This window comes from Caretta caretta, chromosome 2 (assembly GCF_965140235.1).
Source record: "Caretta caretta isolate rCarCar2 chromosome 2, rCarCar1.hap1, whole genome shotgun sequence".
NCBI classification, from domain to species: domain Eukaryota; kingdom Metazoa; phylum Chordata; order Testudines; family Cheloniidae; genus Caretta; species Caretta caretta.
The window spans coordinates 80,200,765-80,228,705 of record NC_134207.1 but is presented as its reverse complement, the minus strand read 5'-3'; the positions used below and the strand labels follow the sequence as shown (position 1 = coordinate 80,228,705).

The 27,941-nt window shown below is 40.6% G+C and overlaps 1 protein-coding gene across 8 annotated transcripts in view; it reads right to left on the bottom strand.

Moving 5' to 3' along the window:
- Window positions 1–27,941, bottom strand: part of KCTD1 (potassium channel tetramerization domain containing 1) — a 150,655-nt gene that overhangs the window by 47,110 nt on the left and 75,604 nt on the right. For 6 of the 8 annotated variants that reach the window (XM_075125258.1, XM_075125262.1, XM_075125259.1 and 3 more), the window contains exon 2: window positions 11,790–11,968. In XM_075125258.1, the coding sequence (XP_074981359.1) occupies window positions 11,790–11,968 (179 nt within the window). Of the gene's footprint in view, window positions 1–11,789; window positions 11,969–12,454; window positions 12,539–18,928; window positions 19,001–27,941 lie in introns of those variants that run through there. The other 2 variants (XM_075125263.1, XM_075125257.1) reach the window with 2 other exon arrangements.

Sequence of the window (27,941 nt, the reverse complement as noted above, 5' to 3'; positions counted from 1 at the left end):
CAGAGAGGCAGTGGTCACAGTCGTTACAAAAAGAAATGGTCACTGCTGGTTTTATCAGTATGGATGGGCAAGGAAAGAAGTGGATCATGTTGATGTTACAAAGAAAGAGAACATTTTCTGGGTATGCAGGGAGAAGGACAGAGTGAAAAAGGTCACTGGGAGATGAGAATAGTAGAGCTGTCAAAATGGAGATGGAAGAGGGAGCAAAGAAAGAGATGAGAAATGCAGTTTAGATAAACTGGGCTGAATTAATAGCTTGTGTTTAAGGTATGTTTGTACCTGATAAGTTTGGCCAATTGAATTTGAGATAGTTGTGCGACTTCCAGTAAGAAGAAGTGTCAGCAACCGATAGAGATATGTGGCGAGACTGGGATGGAAACTGGTGACATGAAGAGAGGTAGATATGGAAGCCATCAGCAAGAGGGATGTAGCTGAAATTATGGAGAAGAGGGTACGTGGAGAAGAGATAACCAGGGTTGGACCACTGAATGATGCCAGGGAAAAAAGGAGGGGGGGAAAAACAAGTTGTCACCAGAAATGGCCCTGAAGGAGAGGTCAAGCAGAAGACCTAGGAGCACACAGCTGAATAAGCCCGGCGGTTGGGGAGAGAGGAAGAACAACTAATAATATTGTAGGCAGCTAACCAATGAAGTACAACATGAACAGACATGATTCTTTGATTCTGCTAGGAAGGAGTCACTAGTAACCTCCATAAGGGTGGTTTTTGGAACAGAGAAGTAAAAATCCAGATGAGAAAGGGATCAAGACACAAGCTGAAGTAAACCTGGACAGCAGAAATAGGCAGCTGGTGAGGATCAGGAAAAAGATTTTTTTCCAGGATGGAGGATAACAGCATGAATGTAAACTACAGAGATGCCAGAAAAGAGTGAGAGAGAGACCCATAGAAGAGGGGGAGGATGACACATGGCAGCAAGGGATGGAGCCGAGGGGGCAGACATAGCAGCTGGAGAGGGACAAGGGAAGGAAACCTCAGAGTTGGACACTGGGGTGAAGGACAGGGTAGAAACTAGGGATAAGTGAGTATGAAGCTAAGACTCTACCTCATTTAAGAAAATAGCCAAAACAGTAAAGCCAAGCTTTACTGCTACACGCTACAGGAACAGACAACATATTCCATTGGCTAGTACCTATGCATTACTTGCACTGGTAAGTGTGGTTACCATCAGTCCCTGGGCAATCTTCCCACCCCACTTACCCTCCCTTTAAAAGAGTTCTGCAAAAGGAGTCCCATGAAATAGGAAACGTAAATGGATGCTAAGGCAGCAGGAAAGCAGATTACTGCCAGAAAGACACATTCCAGAACTTGGCATGTATAGCCTGAAGCTCCAAACACACCCCATGGGTGGCTGGTGGTGTTGACTCCAAAAGGTGGAAGCAGAGTGTGTTTAGATCTGCAATTATATATGTAACGTATGCCAATTTGCTTACCAACTACACTGCAATTTAGAAAAGACCAATATAACATAAACCAGTTATGTGGGAGTAAGATCATATGCTAGGACAAACATACAGAATTTCATGAATACAGAGACTGAATAGCGTAGGGGCGTAGTGGTGCAATACAAAGTATTTAACCTTGAGATCACTGGTTCAAATCTAGCTTGAATCAGAAACTACTACTTAGCAGTTATCTGATGACTCTTCAGTGTCTTATGTGAAATCATCAGTCCAGTTCCTAGTGAACCTTCATCACATTTCCTTTCTCTGAGTTAAAAGGGCCACAGATCCAACTCTCCCTTGTTTTGAGTATTTTGTTGGGCAGTAGGGTAAAAAGTCTTATTTGGTTCATTCAAATGGGTTCATAAAGTTATACTGTGCAGTAGGAATTTACAGTTTGTTGCTGTGGGAAAATACTGCAGAAGCTTTGAACTATGAAGGATTAAAGTATTTAGTATAATCATCATAATTCAGCATTCTGATGCCTCCCTTTTATAACTATGTATTACTGACAATACCAGGTGTATAGGAGGTTGAAAGTATTTTAGATTCAAAATGACAAAGAGGAAGATATGTTTTGCACATTATAATCCTATTGGTTAAAAAAGCATATAGTTTTGTTTAAGCTACATGTTTGCACTCCACAAGTTTGACAAAAGTCATCAATTGCTCGTCTCAATTACTGGCTTCTAAATATTTGCACTAACACGCTGCTTTCTTTTAATCATGATCTCAATGCACTTTACAAAAGGTGAGATTTTCATTATCTTACATAAGAGAAATGGAAGGACTCCATAGTTTCGTAACGTGTCTCAGGTCACAGAGCAGGTCAGTGACAGACAACAAATAAACCAGATCTGATTCTTCTCCAGCTTCTAACCTTTAAGTCATGCTCCCTTCTAAGCTGAAGAGCCAGCCAGGGGCCATGTAAAATAAAAGCTAAATAACTAGATGAGCAAACCTGAAACTTTGCTAAAAATTTGGAATGAAATCAAAAACATAGAAAGTTCAAAAGTTTCAGTTTTCTGCCTTCAACTTTCATCCATAGTAGAAAATATTGAAAAACTATAACCTAGACCATTGCCATGATATTACATGACCTGCTGAAGTCCAACAACACTGGAAATCTCATGAGAAAATTTGATCTTTTCAGAACACTTGTGGTTTGCCCATCACTAAATGTAAGATGACTCCTCAAGTCCTTAGCTATTAGATTGTTATTGTGATTTAAAACAGCCTACAGGCTAGACACATGAATGTTCCCACTCCGCAAAGGGTCACCAAAAAGTTTCACAAATAAAAACAAGTAGATATAGACTGCTGTTGAGGTTAATTCTGAAATTCAACTAAAGAGGTGAATGCTGACCAAGATTAATAAAATAAAATCCACATTCACATTGCAGGAAAATGAAATTGGATGTTGACTGAAAACAGTAGTTTAACATAAACTAAATTAAGTTTTCCCTCTCTTTGCTGGCATCTCTTTCAAAATAAAGATTGCCATTAGCTAGCAATATCTTATCTTTATCTCAGAGAGAGGTTACCTACCCTATAGCAACTGGGGTTAGAGATGCGTTGCCCACACAGACTCTACTCTTGGTATGCATGCTCTCCATGTACACAAGATTGGATTCTTTTGGTCAGCAGTGTCTGCTGGGACTGCACCTGCTCCATAGATGTTCTCATGTCTCCTCCATCTGAAGGCATAAAGGATGTAGCAGGCCCAACCCTTCCTCAGTTCCTTCACCAATACAGAACTTCAGAGCAGGAGGAATCCAGAGTAGCGGGGAAGGAGGGTGGTTAATGGAAACCATGTGGACAGCATATCTCAACGAAACACAGATATTGTAAAGTGAGCAACCATTCTTCTTCAAAGTAACTGCTCACACGGATTCCACCCTTGGTGACTAACAAGCAGTTATTCATCTGCCTGGAGGTGAGTAATAGGAGCCCTATTTAAATAATGAATGCAGGACAATCCTATGAAATGGATACCTGATTTGGAAGCTTCTGCCAAACAGTAGTGCTGGTAAGTGTGTAAACTGAGCATCACATAGCTGAACTAGAGATTTCAGAAATAGGGACATTCTGATATTATATTGAGATCCCAAGAGGTAGGGGTCTCCTGAATTGGGGAAAAACATGAATAAGGCCCTTAAGGAATATTGCCACTGTAGGATGAGAAAATACTGCATTGCCTTGGATAAGATGGCAGCGTGCAGATATTGCTGCTAGCTGAACCCTTCTGAAACAGTTTGCGCTTCGTTAGTTCCATAGCTAGGAAACAGTCCAATAGTACTGAAATTGGTGATGTCCAGGGAGACAGCTGGTGCTAAGATGCTCGGATAGAAAACCTCTTCCATTTAACTTTGTAAGCCTGACAGTATCCTGTTTTGGAGCAGAATGTTTTTGAACCTCAGCTGAAGAGCTTCTTCAATGGATGTCAACCAGCCAACTTCCAGGCTGTCAGATATAAGGAAATTGGGTCGAGGTGTAGGATCTGACATTTGTTCTAAGAGACTGATGCAATGGAGGACTGTGTTGAAAGATTCATCATCAGATCTGAATACCAGAACTTCTTGTCCCATGCTGGGATTATCAATCATCAGTCCTTTAACTTGCCTCAGTTTCCTCAGAAACCTTTGTATCCTGGAGATTGGCAGAAAGGTAGGTACCAATCCCAGTGTCCCGCGTGTGAGAAAGGTATCCAGCAGGGTTCCTGGGCTTGCCTCCCCCAGAACACAATGCCTCACGCTTCTTGTTCTGGTCTATGGCAAACAGGTCTATTTCTGGAAGGCCTAACTTATGAAAAATGTTTTGTAGGATTGCATCTTTGACAGCCCACTTATCGTTGTCCAAGAACTGCCTGTGTATTTGATCTACCCAGGGTGCTCTGAAGGCTGGGAAGATACAGAGAGCCACCAGTGTGATTTGGACATGAATGCACCAATTCCCACGCCACATGCCTCCTGATAGAGCCTTTTCACCCTCTCGCTCTTGCCTATGGGAATAATGCTAGCAGTCGTGCTGACTATCAGCACTTGTATTGTGAATACCTAGAGATTGGTAAATGGCTAGAGATACAGGATATTTATGGGAGGCAAACTTCCTGAGGGGACCATAGGCCTTGATTTGAAAATCATCTAGATGCGTCCCCGATGCCTAAATAGAAACATCCATCACAAGAGTCTTGGTAGGTACAGGTGCAGAGAAGAGTACTCTGTTGCACACTGGAAGAGGATCTTTCCACCAGACAAATGAGAGGACTTCTTGTGGGTCTGTGACCATCGTGTCTGTGCAATGTCTGTTGGGTAGATACACTCATTTCAACCACTTCTATACGGAGCTTGGTGAAATCTGCCAAATTGCGATGCACAGGTGCACGAGCCCATATGTCCCAGAAGTCAGAGGCATGCTCTCATCAGTGTTTCTGGGTAAGCTTGAAACTCGTTGATGGAGTTTATTATTGTCTGACATTTTTCCTGTGGAAGGTAAGCACTTTCTGATCTGGAGTTTAAACCTATTCCTAGGAAGTCTATACTCTGAGCTGGAGTCAATACAGGTTTTTTTTTCTCTGTTGACTTGGAGGCTCAGCAAAACAAAGAATTGTAGGGTTACCTGAATAAAGTTGTTCACCTGTTGGGGTGATTTTCCTCAGGTTAGTAAACTGTCAAGGTACTGATAGACCTGGATTCCTTGTAGTCTTGGATGAGCTGCCATGACCTCCAAGTACTTGGTGGATATCCTTGTGGTGGAAAAACCAAAAGGCAGGGATCCTGTACTGGTAGCATAAAGTTTCTAACAGACATCGGAGGTATTTCCTGAGGGCTAGACAGATTGATGTAAGGAAACAGGTATCTTGTAGGTTGAGAGCCATAAACCAGTCTAGAGGATCTAACAAGAAAATTGTGGAGGCTGGAGTCACCCCTGAACTTGAAATGTTGGATAAAGCGGTTGAGACATTGAAGGTCCGGGATGGACCACCGATTCCCTTTCTTCTTTAGGATCAGAAAGCAATGGGACTAGAAATCCCTGCCCTGAAATCTAAGGGCACCTACTCCACTGCTCCCAGCTGTATAGGGAGTCCACTTTTTGTTTTAACATTCTTGTAAGAAAGGTTCCTAAAAGGGGACAGGAGGAAAGGGATGAGAAGGGACCGGAACTGGCTGGAATACCCCTTGTCTACAATCTCCAGGACCCCTCAGCCTGAAGCAATCCCAGTCCAACCTCCCCCAGAATAAGAAGCAGTTGCCAAAATATAAGCAGTTAGAATGGGGAAAAATCCTGGGGTGATTCTATTAGGCTCTCAACATTAGCATCTAATCTGCTGCTGCTAGGAGCCCTAGACTGTGGGGCAGAAGAGGGCCACATATGGTGGAATCTGTGTCTTCCTCGGTGGCTCTACGCTCCTCTCTAGCTGATAATATTGGGCAAAGGTGCACTGCCTGTAGTTATCCTTCAGAAATGTTTGCTTCTTCCTTGAGGATTAAACATTACAGCCCCAAAGAGTGTAGAGTCGCCCTTGAGCCTTAAGGAATAAAGGACCTGATCCTTTTCAGAGTTAAAGTTTGTTACCCTCAAATGGGGGAAGAGGGAGATCTATTGTGTGGATCTCCCTGGGGAACTCCAAAGTCTGAAGCCATAACAACCACCTCATTGTTACTGTCGTGACCATAATAATTGGAGCCCTGTCAGACACATCCAGCATTACCTGCAAGACAGTGCAGGCAGTCAGCTGATCTCTGATCTCTTCCTGGTGTTTGGAAGCTTGTCTATAAACAGACAACGTATCCCAATTTAAATAGTCACATCTGAAGAGAAGAGTGGTGATTCACCACCTATAGCTGGATCCAGCTGATGAATACACCTTCCATTCAAAAAGAGTTCCAATTTCTTCAGGCCCTTCTCTCTTGGTGTGGGTTTCTGAGGTCCCTGTTGTTTTGACCTCTCCTGAATAGCAGCCACTACAAGACAACAAAGTGCTGAATGTGAGTAAAACTATTTCAGTCCCTGGCAAAGAACCTGGTACCTCCTGTCAGCTCATTTCAGAATGGCTGGAATGGATGATGGTGCGGGTCATGTGTTTTTCAATGGCGTCAAGAGTCGTTCATTTATGGGCATGGTGTAGAAGCATGTAGAATCTCCAAGAGTTTTAGGTCATTTCTCCTTAACTACCTCCAGGGGCATACCTGGGGGTCTCTGCCATGTGCATTATGAGATCCTGGAACACCTTGAATTCATTCACTGAGGCAGATGTGGTCACTGCCTCATCTGGGGAGGAGGAGATTACAGCAGGGATAGTTTTTCCTTCTCTTTGCAGCTGATAATTTTCCTCACTTTCCTCCTCCTTTCTGTCCAGTATCTGAGGCTGTACCAGCTGCTTTTGTGACATAGTTAAAACTCTCTTTGGGGAGGGTGCTCTAGTCTTGGAGACAGTGGATAGTACAGGTTCTCAGGAGTACTGCTATGCCATAGGCATCCAATAGGGCCTCAGATGGTAAGGATATGAATACTGAAGTGAGGGACACCTGGAGGGTAGAAAGAGGGCTATGAGCGCAATGTCTTTTCCTGATACCTCTCACTGAATCTTTTCCAAACTCTCACTGGGCTACCCAGGAAGGGGTGGAAGACTAGTCCCTACTATGCCCAGAGAAGAAGGAGAAAAGGTGTATTCTTCCTCCCAGAGAGGGGCCACTACATTGAGAGGATCTTGTGCCTGTATGGAGGAGAAGTCACTACTGGAGATAGGATGCCTCTTTAACCTGACATACAGATGATTTTTTACTTTACTTATTTTTTATCATAAGACCTAGTGGTTTTGATACCACCACGCTCAATCTCTCAAGGAGAGATGACAGATACTGGGCTCACAGTAAGTCACTCTGTGCTATGTATGGTTTAGATACCAAGATAGCTGGTGCTGAGATACTAACTACCACAAGACATTGTTCCAAAGCTCCAAGTATTGAAGCACTCTTTGTCAACGCTCCTGGTACCAATGCACTCTGCGCTGGGACCTGTATCAAGAGAAACACACTCCACCAATTTAATTTATTGTATGTGCACTCCTAGCAGTTGGTACAGAGACACTGTCTGGTGCCTTTGCAGGCTTTTAGCCCTTAGAAGATGGCACCTGAGACAAATTGTGTCTGATGACTCTCGTGTCTCAATTTGCTAGGTGCCAGAGATAGTGACCTGTGCCTTGGCTCATCCCTTGAGCAATGCTCCTTTCTGCCCCTTTCAGAGGATAGAAATACCAAGATAGTAGATGAATGGGGCCTTTGAGGAGATGGGGCTACTCGGACTGGAATCTCAGCTCTCTGGAGCAATAAGGGTATGTGCAAAAAACCAAAACCAAGTTGTGGCAGCAAGTCTCAGAGCTCGGGTCAGCTGAGTAGGCTCATGTTATGGGGCTAAAAATAGCAGTGTAGGTAGGGTGTTTCCACTTGGGCTGAAGCCCAGGATCTGAGACTCACCCTCCGTTGTCGGGTTTCAGAGCCCAGGCTCCAGGCTAAGCAGGAACATCTACACTGCTATCTTTTGTCTTGTAGCACAAACCCCATGAGCCTGACTCAGTTGACCCAGGCTTTGAGACCCATTGCTGTGTTTTTGATTTTGTTTGCAATGTAGATGTACCTTAAGGGAGACTGATTATATGAGTGAGGCCTGGCTGTAGCCTTCCTCTCGGTGTTCAAGGAAGCTTGCATTGGAGCTGTTAAGAAGGAACAACTTCACGTGAGCTTCCCTGGCTCTGAGTGCGTTTTGAGAAGAATGACATGCCAACATTGCTACTGGAGGCGTCTCTCGCCTAGGCAGAGTAGGTACTGGGAGCACCAGTTGCCATCAGGCATAGAAGCATATCATAAAGGACAGGTTCTGAATCTTGGAGATTTAGCTTCTGCCCTGTTGCTAGCACATGTCTATAGAGCGAAAGTAGGATCTATCCTAATTGAAGCTTATTTACAAAGCTATTAATAAGTATTTAGTCAATAGGCTATTAACTATTCAACTAATTAAATAAAGTAACTAGTTAGGATTCTAGCCAACTAAGCAGGACTAACCAGTGTGCAAAGAAAGGATGGATGCTGTACGGGTTCCATCTCACAGCTTTCGGCAAAAAGAAGGAACCAAAGGATAGTTGGGCTTTATGCCCTTAGGTGGAGGGGCTGGGGGAGAAGGATGTATTAGGGTACTATAGGTGCAAGCATGGCCATAAGCACTACTGGCCAAAAAAAATCCGATCTTGCGCGCATATACACCCAGAGTGGAATCCAGGTGGACAATCACTCAGACAAGATCTCAGCTGAACCATGTCAGTTTCATGGTTTGTTTTGGGGAGATGTGAAACTGTGACCTTGTGCCTCCAATGAAAAACAACAGAGGGCATTTAATATAAGGTCCACATCTTTACAAGAATCATGCCTTCTTTCTGTTTTCCACCTTAGTCAAAGTAGAAATCAACAGTAACACTGATTCAAGTTCTGGAATTTTGCCACAAAAACCTGCTAATCCAAGGGACCAGTTATATATGTAAGGTTGAATGTCAGGATCTTGTCAACTACTGGGGCTAAAATTTAATGTAGTGTATCACTGGAAAGTTTATATTTCCAACTCTTCAATAGATATAAAAATAAATGAGTGTGCTGGAAGACTGTGAGATATCTGACCTTAAATAAAAATAAAATAAAAGTCACATCATGATTACCATCTTATCACCTCACAGCCCTTGACTTGACTTCTAAACTGGTTTAGTAATTGCTCTTTTGAGGCTGCCAATACTAAAAATTGTGTTTTAAAACTTTCTAGAAGTGGCTGTGAATCCCCACTATCAAGTAGTTAAATCTGTGTAACTCACTCATCTACTGGTTCAAGAGACATGGACTACTAAAACAAAAACAAACAAACAAACAAAAACAGTGCAGACTTGAAACAAAAGAGGTTATCACAATGACATGAAACAAGACAGCTGTTACCTAGCGGTTGTGGGTTTTGTTTTGTTTTCTTTAAAGTCAGTACTTTTGCTATTACATTTTAAATTTATTAAATTCTTGATTCTAACATAGGCAGCTGCCATTTCCACTTTCATAAAGTGTTACAATGGCACATTGAACTGAGAGGAGAAAAGATTAAGCTGAAATTCCGTCCCACCCATATGATGTTTTATTTTGGTCACTTAAATTTGCTGGACCAGCATATTGCCTCTAACTTGGAAACAGTAGCTGCATATATTAGCAGAAATGGTTTCTCAAATTTCCTAGAAGAGGAAAACAAGAGGAGTAGAAATATTTCTTTAAAGCTTCCATGACTGTATCAATAGCCTGATCCTGAGACATGCTGAATTGCCCGAACTCCACTTCATATGGTTGTTCTTCACTTCCCTAAGAGAGGTTCCCAACAAGGCTAGAACCAGTTTTGTAGACCACTACAAATGCTTTCAGGGTTAAATTTTTTCCCTACACTGTTGCTGGACCAGGAGAAAAATTTTCAGTTCTTGGATGAATCACATCTCTTGTATTTCTTTTGTCCCTTCATGATGCCTTGGTCTCCCCCTTCTGATACACACACACAAGAGGCAGTGCTCCTTGTTCTGAAAATAAATGCCCTATCAGGTAGGATAAACTTTTTATTTTCTGTTTTTCTTTCTTTCCATAAGCATTCTCTTCTCTCTCTCCACGTGCCTTTAGTATTATAATACTATTGTCACCCTTACTAAAACTATAAGCTATATTGCATTAGCAGAGGGAAGAATAAAAAAAAAAAAGTGTCATTGCAGTGATGTGTATGCTCAGAACAGAACCCTATGCTTTAAAATGGACTGTATGTGCTATTAAAAAAAAGGAAAGTACAGCTACAGAACCTGAAAATTTTTTTAACCAAAAAACAGATAAAAGCAAAGAGCTTAAACTGCTAAATGGTTTAACAGCATAATTGTTCCAAGGGTTCTATTATTGTTATTGAACTAGATGAACAGTAGGTGTGAAGTGTGACACTTAGAGCAGTCATGTGACAGGACTGTAATCAGGAAATATGGTAATTTGCAATGTGGAGGAAACTCAAAGCAGAAGCAGTACACTGACTTGTGCAGTGAATGTACATTTACAGCACTTGTAAAATGCGTAAATTATACCTGTGATTTAAACAGGAGGGATATGGTGCCACCAACAAGAAATACTATACAAGAGGATGCTTGAATAGCCCAGCTGTGATGTTCTGTACAGAACTGGTAAAAAAAAATTTAGTCTGAATGATTTACTAACAAAAAATGCCCTCTTTGCAAAACTTTTACTGCAGAATTTTCCTTTTCTCTGACTCTCCAGCTCCTGGAGCTTGTGGCTCAGGTGAACTGAGCAGCCAGAGGTTTTTGGTTCTACCAAGGCTGATTTTTTTCTTGAAATCTCTTCCTGTGACAAAATTTATGTTTTTGATGTTTCATCCCAGTTCAGGACAAAAATGTTGCAAAAACTGAAATTTTTTGTGGAAAGGAATTCCCATATCTTGGCCAGCTTTAATTTTGAACATCACTTTTGTGCGTAGCTCCTTTTTTCCGACTTTGGAGTGAGACTTTTTATGTCTTTATCTATTAGAGTGAGGAATTAAAATCTTGCCCATGTAAAGCTTATCAAGAGTATATTCAGTGCTTTTTTTTTTTTTTTAAATAAAAGAGAATAGACATCCCCCCAGCTCTACGATGGAACTTTACTCCATTGACATCACACAATTGGTCTGTGGATGTAAAAATTTCCTAGCATTATTTAATATTCATGATCTATGGGGATCCCCAAGCCATTCGCGTATAATTGGGGATATAAGAGCAGATTTAGGATTCCACAGATAATTGCAATTGTTTTAAAAATACAAATGATCTAATAAGGTTTTAAGTGAGTGCTATTAGACATGTTACAATCTTAACTGTATTTTAAAACAGTGTTGTCTGGGATTACAGGTCAACAGTGTGGGAAAGTAACTGGTGCTAAAAATGTTGTTTTAAATTGTATGTAAATTTGTAACCATGTCATTAGATTTTTCATATATGAAGTCAGAGAAAATTAGTGCATAGTAACAGACTTTATGCAAGGGTTAAGAACATCTGCCTTGGTGCCAACTTTATTTTAGGTCATAAACAAAAGGGATTTGCCAATATGTGTGTCTTTAGTCTAAGGTGTACGGTAGGAGAGGAAGAAAGATCAACCTTCCACCTACTCAGAAACACTAAGCTCATTTTAAAGCAAAGGAGTGAAATGTAACATTTTGAGAATAGAGTCCCATAACGTCTAAGCATAAATCTGAATCAATGAATGGCAAAATACATGCAATGCAATCTTTACCCTTACCTGGAGTCAGGGTATTTAGTAAGCGTGGCCAAGCTGCTGGTGTACATGTGCCCACCCACATCAATATGAACTGGTGCGTTGGATTTTGTGAGCTGTGCTGGAGTGGGGATGCCTTGATTGTTCAACGGAGATGCAGGGGATCTAGTGATCAGAGGTCTTGACATATTTGGCCGACTGTCCTGTAAAGAGACAGATATGAGTCAGGAATTTCCTTAAGGCTGCCCGGCTGCCCCAAAGACACAGATGCCCACTGAGCAGCGAATAGCCACCTATCACTAAATCTCATTTTCAGCCTGCAACTTTAATTTATTGCATCAGAGACTGGTATTAGTTGTTTTTTTTTTTAATATCAATTCAACTTTTAAACTTAAATATTGTTAAGTTGAATAAATATAAAACCCACAAAACAAAACAAAACACAGAACCATTAGTGTTGAATAAAAAAGTCGGTTTCCGAATACTATTAATTATAAAACTATTATATATAAGATAGGAATATTCGCTTATTTAAGAGCTGGTAAAGTCACTAACAAATACTAATAGTTTTAAAGGAGTCAGAAAGGATAAAAACAATACACACTTTTTAAAATTAAAAAGCACACAGGATTTGGGTTTCTTTCCAAATCCCACCCATTGCTATGCAGTTAGGACAGACAAATACAAACCCTCAGCTCTTCCATTCTGCAAAGGCTTCTCTTGAATTTCCAATCCACATATCACGAAAACAAAAGAGGAAACACCTGGACTAGCCAACTGTTCATGTACTGTAAAACAATGGGTACCGACAGCCTTTGAGAAAGACATTTTCCATTAAAAATTATACTATAGTGACAAGTGCCCCTATGTGCCTCAAATAGACTGCTGTTCTGAGCAGCTTCCCAATCCAAAGCAAGCTCCAAAAGTAGAACAGAAACAGATGCTGATGAAACAAACTTTTAGTCACAGAGGAGGAATAGGTGTAGTGCAATCTGTGCATGCAATAGGGTGGGGCAGGGTGAAGTGCTTTGCAGAAGCCAGTAAGGCAGGCTATTTTCAAGGCTCTGGGATTCAAACAGAAACTCAGTCTAGATTTGTTTTGAGACCATTTCACTTCTTACCTACAGGAAGGATACATATTCAGTGGTATCCTATTAATACATGCTGAGAACTGCTAATTATTGAATTTTTCATTTAAAAAATAAGCAAAATAGTGAGAAATCAAAAAAACATGCTTTGTTCGTTTGGCAAGTCATTTAGTTGTAAGAGGTAATACATTCTTAGTACAGCACTATGATATTAAGTCTTTGAGAAGCAGGGAGAGAAAACAGCTGAGTGCAAGAATTATGGGGTATTCAGATTAATGATCAGAGGGGTAGCCGTCAGATTAATGAGGTTCTTTTGTGTTTAAAATATTTATAATTTTTATATTGCTCTTGAAGACTCAAACTAGAAAGGCAGCATGAGGTAGATACTTGTCTATCTGAAATAATATAGCGGCCACTGTTGCCAATAAATTCAAACACAAGGCATCTATAAACCATAATATAGTTAAACAACTAATTTTCTCTTTCATACACAAAAGTGAACTTGGGTCAAATATAGATAAGAGGGAAGGGGACGGAGTAAAAAGTCTGGCTAATTTTTGCTCATAAAATACACCTTAACATTTGCAGAATATCAATCTTTAAGAACTAGAATTTCTTGAGGACCTGCTTGGGGCAGAACGAAGACAAGTCCAGACAAGATACTAGATATACACGCTACACAAAACCCTGGCATCTACTATAAATGTGGTGTGGCACAACCACCACTCCAAGATGCTACTGATCTGCATAATAAGATTGGGTTAAAAGTATTCAAAATAAAAAAGGCTACGGGAAAATAGCTGGAGAAGTGACAGCGAAAGGAAAATACAAAAATGACACAAACCGGAAATAAATGTGATAAGTAATAACCATGACAGGAGTGAAGAAAAGCACATTAAGTAAGAGCTTTAAAAATGAACTAGAAAAGGTGATTAAAACCAAAAACAAATTCTGTGAGGTGTATGCAATGTACTATATTTTCTCTCTTTCTTTCTAGTATTTTTTTTTTTGTCCAACACACATTCCTGTTACAATTTAGCATACTGCAGCTCCATGGAGTCTGAAATAGTTTTTCGGTTGGACATATCGTACTGTATATCCTGCCTCAGGGTTCTCAGGAGAAAATGAACATATTTGCAGGGTTAAATAATGTAGTTAGACTGGGACCTCATTCAGCATAACTGATTGTGCAAGGTGTACAAATTGGTAAAAAAAAAGGTACAGCATAACAGACCATTGCAAGGATGGTAGATTAAAAACTGTGGTCACTCCACAGTCTAGGTAAGTCACAAGAGGAATGAAACTGGTTTCCAGATGTAAGCTATAACCAACAAAGCTATCATTCATAAATAGTTTTTACCTTAAAATTCCATGAAATAAAGATGCTTTCCTACAAAACTTTTGCGATCCTGTTAAATTCTAGAGCATTCTTCCTTTCAAGCCACCTGCATCTGTTGTTCCTGAAGAAAGAATGCCCATCTCTCAAAATTTAGTTGCTAAATAGAACAAGTTAAAAATTTCCTTCACCCTTAGCTTACTATTTGGCACATCTCACTGGACATGTCTAGTTAGCTACAGTTTTAAGGCCACTCTGAAAGAGGACAATATGACATGGTGGTGCCTAGAGAACTTAAATCAGGATGGGTTCCAATTGTGCTACACACCACAAGAAACTGTTTATAATCTTAATAGGTACAACCGTCAAGCATAACATGAAGCAACACCGTCCAGTGGACAGAACACAAGACTATTTTAATAAATTGTTCAGAATTAAAAGGCAAATCAGTGCATGCCATGGGAGAGATGAGGATGTAGATTTGATGACCGAGTGACCAACCCAAGAAATACATTACTTGTCTGGGTTAGTATGAATAAGGAACTGAACAATGAAGGGCAAAGGGGTTGAGGGGAAAAAATGTTCATAGCCAGAAATTGTTAATGGAAATTATTGATCAGACAAGACGTTTAATTTGGCATTTGTATTGTGTTTGTGCACAATTACAATTCCCATTGTCTAAACTGCTTACAAATACAGTTTCCTTTAAAAATAAAACACAAGAGGGGAAAAAACAAGCAGGTGGTAGAAAAGATCTGAGAACACTGTGAGCCTGCCTCCACTTCTGTCGTCTCATGTGGCCATTCGGGACACAACGGATGGAACAAATCACTGTTTTAAGACTGGGGACATTTGGACATTGTTCTTGAAGCAGACAACAATTTGGTTTATAAAAACTGAGTCCATTCATTACAGAGGGCACTGTTAAGCACAGCTACGGCCCCCCATAGACAGCAGCTCCCATAGTTTTTTACCCTCTCATCTTTCACTTTGTTCTTGTTCATAACAATTTTTTCAGTCCTGTTCCAATTTTAAAAGCCAATGCATATTTCAATTATTTTGATTCACTGAAATGTTGTTCAACATGCCTGTTTCAGATACCTGTGAATTACTGATCAGCAGCAGAGTGTTTGAAGGGATTTGACTCCAGGCACATTTCAAAAGGTGACCTTGGATCCTAAATCCAGGAACACTTTTTAACTGATATTGGGGTCAAAAGCACTACAGAAGCCTACATGATAGGCAGATTAATTTTTTATAATTTAGCCAAGTTCAAAAAATTTTCAGTTGACAGTATGCCTTTAAAGGCTGTGATTGAGAACACTGAAATTAAAAATATTTAAAAGCAGTTAAGAGTTTCTCTGCTTCCTTGCTGAAATTTACAGGGGTCTTCTCAACAAAGGACAATGGGTGGTGCAAGAATTCCACTAAACATGCTTAGACCTGCCCTCCTTCCTGCTCCTCTGTGCCCACTCCTGCCTGCCTGTTCAACAACAGCCTAGGATGTGAGACCGTGAGAGACTTCTGTAAGTCCTAGGGGAGGAGGTTCGGAGTCCTTGGCAGTGAAAAGTCTCTTCCCCAGACAGGGGTCTGAGGAGTATACAGAAGGCAGTCCTTGGCTCCCTCTTTCTCCTCCAATTCGTGCTGCTCCCCAACACCAGAGGTTTTGAAAAAGAGATTTTCCTGGCCCAGATTCAGAAGCAGCAGCAGCCCTCTTGCAGGGATTGGGGAAGAGTGAAGTACATGGGAGTGATGTCAACATGCTGGTACATGAGAGAGGAAATGCAATTATCATCCATAAAACAGGGAAAGAAACTTTACATAAAGATTAGCATGGTGCATTTGGCAAACCAACTGAAAGACAACGATTCCCCTCCGTCTCGGGTAATATCCAGACTGAAGCGTCATTTACCAGTTGACTGTAAATTCCTTTAAGCAGGAAACTGGAATTATTTTACTCAAGTCAGAAAAAAATATAATGGTTTTCACTGTTAAAGTCTAATACAAACAGGCTGAGGTAATTCACTGGGGAGCAGACATCTAGAGATAAAATTCTAGCAGAACCACAGTAAGGATTAATTCACCATGTCATTTTAAGTATGCCCAAACAGAACTATAATCTAGGTAACATGACACACGTTCCACATATTCTTTGTAAACCTTTAATTTTGGGTCCCTCTGACTTCCTTGAAAATTTTATTTATTTATTTATTATTTGGCCTGCAGTTTCATAAAATTGAGACCTACAGTTGCACTGTCTTGCTGTTAAACACAAACATAGGTAACTACTTTTTTTTTTTTAAACTATTGTTGTCTCTTGTAGGAGAGCTCCACTTCCCAGTAGAGGGACAAGGACAGGACTGGATGGACTGACAGATAAGGTGGGGAAGCCTTAACGCTTTAACAGCTGATCTCCACCAGCCCTGGGCTCAGTGAGGCTTTGAGCAGCTCTTCTAGTTTATGCCAATGATAGAATGGACCTTATGTAACAAAGCTCTGCTCTGCCATATTCCTCCCTGCCGATTTCTTTCACTGGCACACTCCTATTCCAAGGAAATTCCCTGCTGGCTACTTGTGGCCAGATTCCGGCTCTCTGCACCACAAAGAAGCCAGATATCATTTCAGAATCCAGCCCAAAGTTTGTTTCCATCTGCCATGTTTGTTTTCTTAACTGAAAGAAGTTTGAAGACTTTCAAATTAAATTTTCCATGGACTTAGTCCTCATTCAAGACACCTGACTCTGACCCTCTGAAGAAGTCTCATTTACAAACAAAGCTGTGTTTGGAATTTGCACTAGACTGCACACAAGTCAGATTTTGCATGATCAGAGGCTGTATTGTCAATAGAATTTTGTAGCCTTTCTAGAGAAAGCAAAATTTAAATGTATCAGGCATAAGGTGTCAGAGTAAAGCCCAACAAATCTGCTGTGACTATTCCAAGGATGTCTAAGTGGGGGAAGGACACCTATAATTTCAAACCATTTATTCCATTAAGATGCTTATCTCAATTCTTAGCTGGCTTGTACTGTACTGAGGTAAAACTGTGCTTTTGGAGAAATTGGGAGGATGTCTGATTTGCTTCCTCAGTTTGATCCTTCTATACTATACAAACTGCCTGATTCAATAGGTTTCAAGGAGTGTATACAAATGCATCGTAGTGATCTTAATTAAGCTACCACCACCAGAAAGGTAAAAGAAGAGAAGATTCTGCCAGATACAGCAAGAGAGAGAGTCAACATTTGCCAACAGATCTCTTATTCTAAATAGCACTTTAAAAACGTTAGCGCCTCCAGGGAATATCACTTTCAGTATCGAAGACCGACTCAATAGCAGCCCTATGGCCACCATAAGTACAAGACACTGTCTCTAAGCTCCTGCCATTAGAAACAGCTTTCCTGTAAATTTAATTAATTTCTCTTTAAACCGAAAAAGATCTTTTCTCCCTTGCCTGTATTATAGATCAAATAATAAAAAGTGAGACAAATCACCTGAGTTTTATATGAAAGAAGATATACAAGAAGGTGTGTGCAACATGCTTTCAATCAGTTTTTCAATTGACAATAGGACCGAAAGTACTGCATGCCCACTAAGGTCAGTTTTCCCTTCTAAGCACTTATCACTGATGCCAATGAGTAGCAGGGTTAAATAATGAATGAATATCCTGGACCACTGAACCCTTGGTGTGGCAGGTGCAACTTGCAAATTACTTTAATAGATGCTGCACTTAGAAACATCAGGGCTAAATTTAGTCCTTGGTTTTTGGATGCTAGCATTATGTTGTTACTGCAGCATGACAATACTACCCGAACAAGACAGTGGACAAAGATCTAACAATATTAAAGCTTCTTTCAAGTTCCTCTTAAGAATTCCCTTTTCAGTCTGTACTTGGAAGAAAATCAAAACCTTCCTCTTAAACAAAGAAAAAAAATGTAAGAATCATTAAATCAAGGATTTAGATTGCCCTGATTTATCAACTCCAAGTGGAGATTTCTGCCCTAGCAGGAAGTTCCTATTCAATTTTTGCAGCGTCTTCACAAGCCGTGGAATAACATTTGCTTTTATTGATTTAAAGGGGAAGAATTAAGGTCTTTCTGGAGTTGTGTTTGTGCATCTTGAATTTCTAGAAAGATCACTAACTTCCTAAACATGTTTCAGAGTAGCAGCCGTGTTAGTCTATATCCGCAAAAAGAAAAAGGAGTACTTGTGGCACCTTAGAGACTAACAGATTTATTCGAGCATAAGCTTTTGTGAACTACGAAAGCTTATGCTCAAATAAATTTGTTAGTCTCTAAGGTGCCACAAGTACTCCTTTTCTTTTTTCCCCCAAACATGGTGTCAAAAAATGAGTAAATACTGGTCACGCTATTCTTGTACTGAGCTTATGGTCTTAATCCTCTTGCTGAGAGGTATCAGGCTAACAAATACCCAAAACCAACAAGAGCTACTAATTTCCCCCCCCCCCTCCAAATTAAAATTCTCTCTCTTTGGTATTAATCTTCCTTCACATATCAGCAATTATAAAAAGTCACATCTGAAGATTTAGGCATGCCCATTTTAAAAACCCACATCTGCTATAGAGAAGTCTTCTTCTGAGGAGACAAAGTAGATCATCCAGTAAAAGATACTGCCTCAACTACTGTTGGTAAAAGAAAGAGAAAGCTTTCAATGAGGAAGAGCTCTGTGCAGCTTGTCTCTTTCAGGAACGGAAGCTGGTCCAATAGAATATATTACCTCACCCACCTGGTCTCTCACATATCCTGGAACCAACACAGCTACAACAACACTGCAAACTTCTTCTGAAGAATCAGTTAACTGTCCATTTGAACAGGATTTTTTTTTTTTTAATAAAAAAATCCACGAGCGTTTTTTTAAAAGCACAACAAAAATATATACAAATCAACTTTGCATGAGAAAATTTCTACTATAGTTTCTGGAGTACCTCCCCTTGGCAGTGTTCCAGAAGACTGTCTACCTCTTTACAAAGCGAGGCTAACACCCATTGTAAAACTGCCAGAGGCACATTACATGTTTGTTCTCCCCCTAGCACTTTCAGCCTCAGAAATGGAAGGAACACTGCCAGTTACCATCTCTGCTGAGAAAGCACGAGATTCAATTTTACCCTGGGAAAACTGCTGAATGGGAATCTTCTGGTGTGGCATAGGCCTTGCCTGCACAATCCAATGGCTCTTTTGAATCAGAGAGGCCTGAAACAGTGCTGATGAAAAGCATAGCATCTCCCTTACAATCAGCTAGGTTTCTGCTTCCCTCTGTACTTAAATATGTTTTATTAATTTGCCCAGCAGCAGAAAGAGATCATTCTAACTCATGTGTATTCTATAAATTTTTGGCAGCAGCAAATGAGACATTATCAACTTGAAGTCCAAACAATTAAGAAAGGGATTAGCTGTACAGGAGAAACAGTGAAAATTATAAAAAAATGCTGTCAAATGCAAAAATTGACAATACTGGGGGGGACACGGAGAGAAACAAAAACAAAAAAACCAAATGTTTCTTGTAACAATTGTTGGCAAAATCTTTTCATACTGATGTGCAATTTTAAGTGGATTGGGTCCCTTTAATACCCATAGGAATAATAATTTTTAAAAAAATCATACAGAAAGATATTTCTAGCAATAATCCAATTACAGAATAACAGAAAGGAAAAATAATTGATCAGAAGTACAGCAAGAAGGTATTTATAATATACATAATTTGAGGTGAAAACATAAAACCAGTACCATGAGTAAGCCACTCCAATTCAGAATCTGGTGCAAAATTAAGGAACAGCAGTGTGGAAGAGCAAGCTTGTCTTATAAACTACTCATACCAGCGTTAATACAGTAACTCCTCGCTTAACGTTGTCGTTATGTTCCTGAAAAATGCGACTTTAAGCGAAACGATGTTAAGCAAATCCAATTTCCCCAGAAGAATTAATGTAAATGGGGGGGGGGGGAGTGGTTAGGCTCCACGGAAATTTTTTTCCAAACACACACACACACCCACCAAGTTTTAAACAAACAATTTAATACTGGTACACAGTGATGATGACTGTGAAGCTTGGTTGAGGTGGTGGAGTCAGAGGGTGGGATATTTCCCAGGGAATTCCTTACTGCTAAATGATGAACTAGCAATTGGCTGAGCCCTCAAGGGTTAACTCGTTGTTAATGTAGCCTCAAACTTTACAACAGTGGTTCTCAAAGCCCTTGGCCCGCGCCACTTCCTGCAGCCCCCATTGGCCTGGAGCGGCAAACCGTGACCAGTGGGAGCTGCAATCGGCCGAACCTGCGGACGCGGCAAGTAAACAAACCGGTCTGGCCCGCCAGGGGCTTTCCCTGAACAAGCGGCGGACCGGCTCTGAGAACCACTGCTCTACAAGGCAGCATGAATGCAGGGAGGGAAGACAGCATGGCAGATAGACACACCCTGTGTGTTAGAAAGAGAGATGCGCATTGTTCCTTTAAATATGCTGACCCCACTCTTAAGTACACTGCCTTTTTAAGCAGATCAGCAAGCTGAGACTCGACTGCTGCCAGTAAGCTCCTTCCGTCCTGAGCCCTGTCCTGTGTCCCCCCTGCTCTACGGAAAATGGGGTAACTGGGCTGCAGGGGCGAGGAGGACATCCTGACATTAGCCCTTCTCTTCTCCCTCCCCTGCACCGCACAGCAAGCGGGAGGCTCTGGCAAGCAGCTCCAAGGCAGAGGGCAGGAGCAGCACATGGCAATGGGCGGAGGTTCAGCTGAACTGCCGGCAACTGTTAGCCTGCTGGGTGGCTGCACACAGGGAACTTAGGGGAATGGAGAGCTGATAGGGGGCTACCGGTCCACCCTGGTTCCAAGCCCCCACCAGCTAGCTGCAACGGGCTGCTCTTCCTGCAAGCAATGGACAAAGCAGGCGGCTACCAAATGACATTATAAGGGAGCATTGCATAACTTTAAACAAGCATGCTGTCTAATTTATCAGCAATGTAACAACATTAACTGGGATGACTTTAAGTGAGGAGTTACTGTACAACACTACTGTTCATGGCCAGAAAGTGTTCTCTGATGAGAGGGTTTTATTATTGTTTCTGGCACCGTCAATCAGGTGATAGATAATATATAAAATATAAAGGAAGGCATGATCTCTCTGTCCCAAAGGAAAAAACACTAAATGCATAAAAAGTGGTGGAAAGGGGATACAACATAAGTAAAGTGATCAAGACATGTCAAAGTGTTGACTTTGCTAACACTTTTTGTGGGTGGTTTTTTGTTTATTTGAAGTTCTGGTTTGATTGTACGGTTTTGTAACTAGTAAGTGTGCTCTAAATTAAAACTGCATCTTTATGCTTTGATAGTTTGAAAAAAAGTTTTGTTTTAACCATGGGACAATATTCCTGCCTTCATCCCTAAATGTACCACACATATGACTATTAGGGATCGTTTGAGGAATACGGCGGCAGGGGAGGAGGAAATAAGGTAGAACATAGTTATTGGCTTACAGAACAGAATAATTCTGTGCTTGGCAAGAAGGAGAACATCTGGCATATGAACAAAGAATATTTTATATTTGGTTCATTTGAATCCATTATGTGTAAAAGATACTTTGGGATCCAAGGCTAAGAAATAGAGTTTTGAGGATTACTGTTTTCGGACCTGTAGGGATTTCTTTGGGTAGCTATAGGAGCTGCCAAATGGGTGTTTGTGTCACATAAGATAATTTTAGCATTTTTGCCCACAAGGGTGGATTAACCACAGATCCATATAACCATGCACTACATAAGGGGACCACTGCTGCCACCACCAACAGACAGTTACTGCTGATCCCATGAAGCTGTGACCGGCTAACTAGTTTAAGGCAGAATTATCTGTCTGAAACTAACTTAGCTACCTAATAATGAGGCAATCTACTGAAAATGTCACAGGAAGCTCTTCCCACTCTGAGATTTTATTTGAGAAAGGTTTTTCGTTGATACCATAGCATGATACATCGTACACATTTTCTTGAGAAGTGCAGACAACTTTTTAATTCCATAGAGATTTGCAGGTGAGATATGCAATCCAAGCACTTCTAGATCTGGTTCATGCTTCTTTGGTTTTAGATGCCTTGTGAAAACAGATGATAGAGATTCTATGTTTGATTACTTAGTGAAGATTTAAAATGGTCAAGCCTGGAGAAGAAACAAGTTGATGGGCATGAGAGAGACATATAAAAGAGAATGAATGACATAAAGAAAGTAAATGGGGCATTCCTATTTAACTCCTCTGATAACAGGAACAAAGCAAGAAATAAAGAGACTTAAAACACACACGCAAGACATAACTCATTGCCACAACATTAGAGGGCAAGAGTGAAGGAAGAATCACATGAGAATTAGACAATTTTGAGGAAATCTTAATTTAAAGAAAACCCACAGCAACAGGCAGTCACAGCAGGAAGGCTAATGCCAAATGTAAAAACACAAAGATTAAAGCAAGCATATTAATTACAAACTTCCTAGGAAATACAGATCCTCATACTACAGAGCAGAAACCAGCAGTTAGCAGAAGCCAATCACTAACTGGTAGGGGTTAGGAATAAGTTATCTCTATGAGCGATTTCAGAGTAACAGCTGTGTTAGTCTGTATTCACAAAAAGAAAAGGAGTGAGCCACAGCTCACTTCATCAGATGGCTCACGAAAGCTCATGCTCAAATAAATTGGTTAGTCTCTAAGGTGCTACAAGTACTCCTTTTCTCTATGAGCGAGTTACTCCTTAACTGCCTACTTCAAAGGAGCATACACAAGAAACTCTGAAGCATCTGGTACTGGCCATTTTCAGGCACAAATTATGGACTAGATGGACAACAGACATAGGCAAAACTCTCTTTATTTGATAGAATGCTCTTAAGACATTATAAAAGCTAAACAAAAGTTACATTGAAGCCTCATCTCACTGATCAGCAACTAGAAAACACACCCTAAAAACCACAGACTCCCTACCACATGTATTTTAAGTCAGAGTAACCACAATTACACTGGTGCAAAGCTAACAGTGTATGAATTTCTGCTAGGAGCTGTGCAAGTAGAGATTCTCGCCAAAGGTCCAAACCTGACAGCTCTGAACTGCCTTTAGCATTTCTGAAGGATCACACACTACAGAAGGATGGGGAAATAGACTGACAGAAGCACTGAAAAAAATACAGTAATCTTCTTAATACTAAACTTAGGTTCAGATACTAAAATGCACCTGAGCTCCCAGACCCTGCTTAATGTAAAAAAGTCAATTGTAGTTCTGAGACTTAAAAAAAAAAATGACATTTTAAAGAAAGACTGTGTACCACATTACTTAGATATGGCTAATTCACCAGACTAAGTAGTGGATGTGGTAGCTCATTTGTTATCTCTAAAAAATTCTGTTTGCTTTTCAAACACCCCTTTATTCTATGTGTAATATGGAGCATGCCACACTCTCTCATGGAAAGTAGTTAAAACAATATATTAGTAGGCAAATCAATTACAGTACAGTATCTTTGCATGAGTAACTAACTTGAACAGAGGAAATACTTGCCTCACTCTTAGAAAAAAAGAGTGACATTTCTCTTGCAAAAATACTATGCTATAAATCCATTATAGGTAGGCTGTACCATTAACTACTCCATGTTCATAAATTACAATAGAATTACATGTTCAGACCCGATTTTTCTATAGTCAAAGTTGGATTTTAATTCTATAAAATGGATGCTTTAAATAAAATAAGGAAAAATTACTTAGCCCGTAATTATGCTTCTTTGAAGCTACGTTACAGGATTCTCAACTCCTGGGTGTCATGCTCCCAGCATGAGAGGGAGAGGAAAGAGCTCCCTTCACACTAAGATCTGTCCTCTGACATAATGTAGGCCAAGGAACCAACAATGCCTTCTCTGGAAGGTAGGAGACAGAAAGACTGAAGTGCTGCTGCTCCTGCAAGGTGAGGAGGAAGCAGAGGCATCAGGTAGAAAAAGAGATGCTGTGAAGCAGAGGGCCTCCTGCAGGAACAGCAAAGCTCTACAAGAAAGGACGGGAGGGAGGGAGGGGATAGTTAATGCTCTGCCCTCTATAAATTAAATCTAAGGGCAGAGCTGATTTGACTGGAGGGTGGGGAAAGAGTGAGGATGTACCAATGGAAATTAAATAAAGGTGAAAGTTAAGGAATTTCCACCCCGCAAGCCCTGTACATATCCTAGGCAAGGTATGTAACAATGCCCATAGTTAAGGCTGCACAAGAATTTCCTTTCAAAAAGGCAGTCTCTCTATTTCTTATTACATTGTTCAATGCTTCTTTCAAGCTGAAATTTTTCGTCTCAGCTCAGGAGCAAGTGTTTGGAAAGCTTTAAATTTAGCAGTAATTCTTAAGTCACAGATTGCTTTTGGTGGTCACGTTTGCCCAACTTGGTTTTAGACACATTTTGGGCATGTACATGGACTTTTTTTTAAAAAATAAATAAATATATACATCATTCAACAAAACTATTAAAACCAGTGGAAAGCACTAAATCTCCTACCACTTTCATTGGCACTGCCATGCAAAATAAACAATTTCTATCACAAGGATAATGTGGGAGGGTATGCATATTCCTCATTTCATATAATATTTGAAGGAACTACGCATGAGATACGGCTAATAGAACTTATAAATCCAATCCTAACTGGAAATAGCTAGATGGCAACTAGGGCAGGGGGTCTTGTGTCATAAATATAAAGGGAAGGGTAAACCCCTTTGAAATCCCTCCTGGCCAGGGGAAAGCTCCTCTCACCTGTAAAGGGTTAAGAAGCTAAAGGTAACCTCGCTGGCACCTGACCAAAATGACCAATGAGGAGACAAGATACTTTCAAAAGCTGGGAGGAGGGAGAGAAAAAAAAAAAGGGTCTGTGTCTGTCTGTGTGCTGCTCTTGCCAGAGACAGAACAGGAATGGAGTCTTAGAACTTTTAGTAAGTAATCTAGCTAGGTATGTGTTAGATTATGATTTCTTTGAATGGCTGAGAAAAGAATTGTGCTGAATAGAATAACTATTTCTGTCTGTGCATCTTTTTTGTAACTTAAGGTTTTGCCTAGAGGGGTTCTCTATGTTTTTGAATCTAATTACCCTGTAAGATATCTACCATCCTGATTTTACAGGGGGGATTTCTTTATTTCTATTTACTTCTAGTTTTTTATTAAAAGTCTTCTTGTAAAAACTGAATGCTTTTTCATTGTTCTCAGATCCAAGGGTTTGGGTCTGTGGTCACCTATGCAAATTGGTGAGGCTTTTTATCCAACATTTCCCAGGAAAGGGGGGGTGCAAGTCTTGGGAGGATTGTTCATTGTTCTTAAGATCCAAGGGTCTGGGTCTGTAGTCACCTAGGCAAATTGGTGAGGCTTTTTACCAAACCTTGTCCAGGAAGTGGGTTGCAAGGTTTGGGGAAGTATTTTGGGGGGAAGGACGCGTCCAAACAGCTCTTCCCCAGTAACCAGTATTAGTTTGGTGGTGGTAGCGGCCAGTCCAAGGATAACGGGTGTAATATTTTGTACCTTGGGGAAGTTTTGACCTAAGCTGGTAAGGATAAGCTTAGGAGGTTTTTCATGCAGGTCCCCACATCTGTACCCTAGAGTTCAGAGTGGGGGAGGAACCTTGACATCTTGTCATCCAGATATGACAAGAGGCCCTGTTCTTTTGATTCCTCTAGTAATTCAGGAACTGAAGAGATTTTTATATGGAGATATGCCATAAGTAATAAACACTATTGCAGCTAGAGGGACTAATTGTCACCATATAGCCTGAGCTGCTGCTTGCTGGCTCTGACAAAACCTCTGGGTGGGTTTTCAAAAGTGCTCAACACCTAGCAGCTTCGTTGAGAATATCAAGTTCCTGTAAAGAGCTCTTCACTTGACCACAAGCAAGAACAAGCTGCCGGGGAATTTCTAGAAGGCTGAGGTAATGGTAGCTGGTGGGATGGAACCAACAGGGGTGGGGAGGTCACATGATGTTATCCATAGCCACTACCTTTGGAGCCAAAAAGATTTAAACAAGGGGAGTTATGCACTGGGACTGTGAAACCCAAGAGAGAACACAGCAAGTATGGAATGCTTAGAGCAGTACAGGTTACATGGAAAATCAGAGTTTTATTTAAAAGAATTGAGCAGAACCCCAAATTAGCTATAGTGTACATATACAAACTGGAATCAATGGGTCGTGTTTTTCATTGATATGTATGATAAAGGGTCTAATGATTTACTGCAAGCCACTTCCTTCCATCCAAAATCTGGTGTCACTTGGTATCTTTAGCTTAAGAACTTGAGGACCCATTTTACTTTCCTTCTAGCTTGTTTGCCACTCTGATGCTTGGTTATATTACTCCTGTTTTGAGCTAAATTAAATAGGAGAAGCAAAGCTTTAACTCAGTTGTAGTAATAAATGGGGTTAGCCTGGCACTGATCTGTGTAAAGGGGCCAAAGCTTGGACTGCCAGAAGCAAAATGTGGTCAGTGAACTCTACTGCACCAAAACAACACTGACCTGCAGCTGAATTTAGCCCAGATTACAACAGAAGCAGACTTGCTTCTCAGAACAAAGGATATTTCAGGCAGCACATTAGTAAGTGAAACTGTTCTTATAACAGCTGATGGAGGAGACACTAACCATTAAAAAAAACCAAACACTAGTATATTTTAGAAAGGTGACTAAAGTAATACAGAACACACATGTATCTTGTTCTGCATTTCTGTTGCACTGACCAAACACTAGGACCACACTCCAAAAGAAACATCATCATTATTCTGCATCTTCAATAAATATCTTCAGTAAAGGGAGTACACCACTGCAGGACTTAAAAAGCAACTATTTCATGTGCAGCATGTTTTAAATTTTAATGTTTTGCAGAGTGAGGTAAAACAAGTCTCAAAATCCTACAGAACCAGGAGTCTTGAGTTTCCTAAAAGGGAAGGTCCTTTTCACATTTATTACTTAAAATTCAGTCCACAACATTTACAGAATGTAGTATTCCCACAATAGTTAGGAAACATGGCCCAGATTAACTTGGTTGCTTTGTGCCACTGTACAATGCAAAACAGCTGGAGGGTGCCGATGAATCTGGCCCCATGACCATCAAGTGTAAACACACACTACACATATGGTTTAGAACAAGATGCTTCTTATCCATGCTATGCTGTGATCACATCTGAGCTCAAGCCAAGCAGGGTTAGTCCAGGTCAGTATTTGGATAGAGAATCTAACACCTAGGCACTACAAGAACTGGTACTGGCAATTTCAGTAGTGCCATTCAAAGTCTGTACTGAGTCAATCAGGCATGACGTTAGGGCACACAATATTTCTGGAAAGGCCAATAAATGAGGTATTGGCCACTTGTAAAGATCCAAAGAATCACCTTTGGATCTTTGACCACATTTTGTAAAGGTAAATTTGCTGTTCAAACTCCTGCAGGGAGCAGTGAAATTGTCAAAAATCACCATTAATTTTATACTGATGTTTGGCAAAGTTAAGAGATGATGGCTTGTGGACAATCTTTGAATTCACAGCATTTGTTGTTAGACACTGTACCAAGTACCAGTCAGTGCTCATTTACAGGATTTAGAATTGCAGTCTTAAAGCTCAATCCAACTTCCACTGAAGTCAATAGGGATCTTCCCATTGACTTCAATGGGAGCTGGACAGAGCCTATTGAGAGTTTCTACCAACAATAAAAGGGGGTGGGGGGGAGAAGAGATGTGCCCCAGGAGTCTGTACTGAGAGAAGTCCTATTCAACATATTCATCACTGATC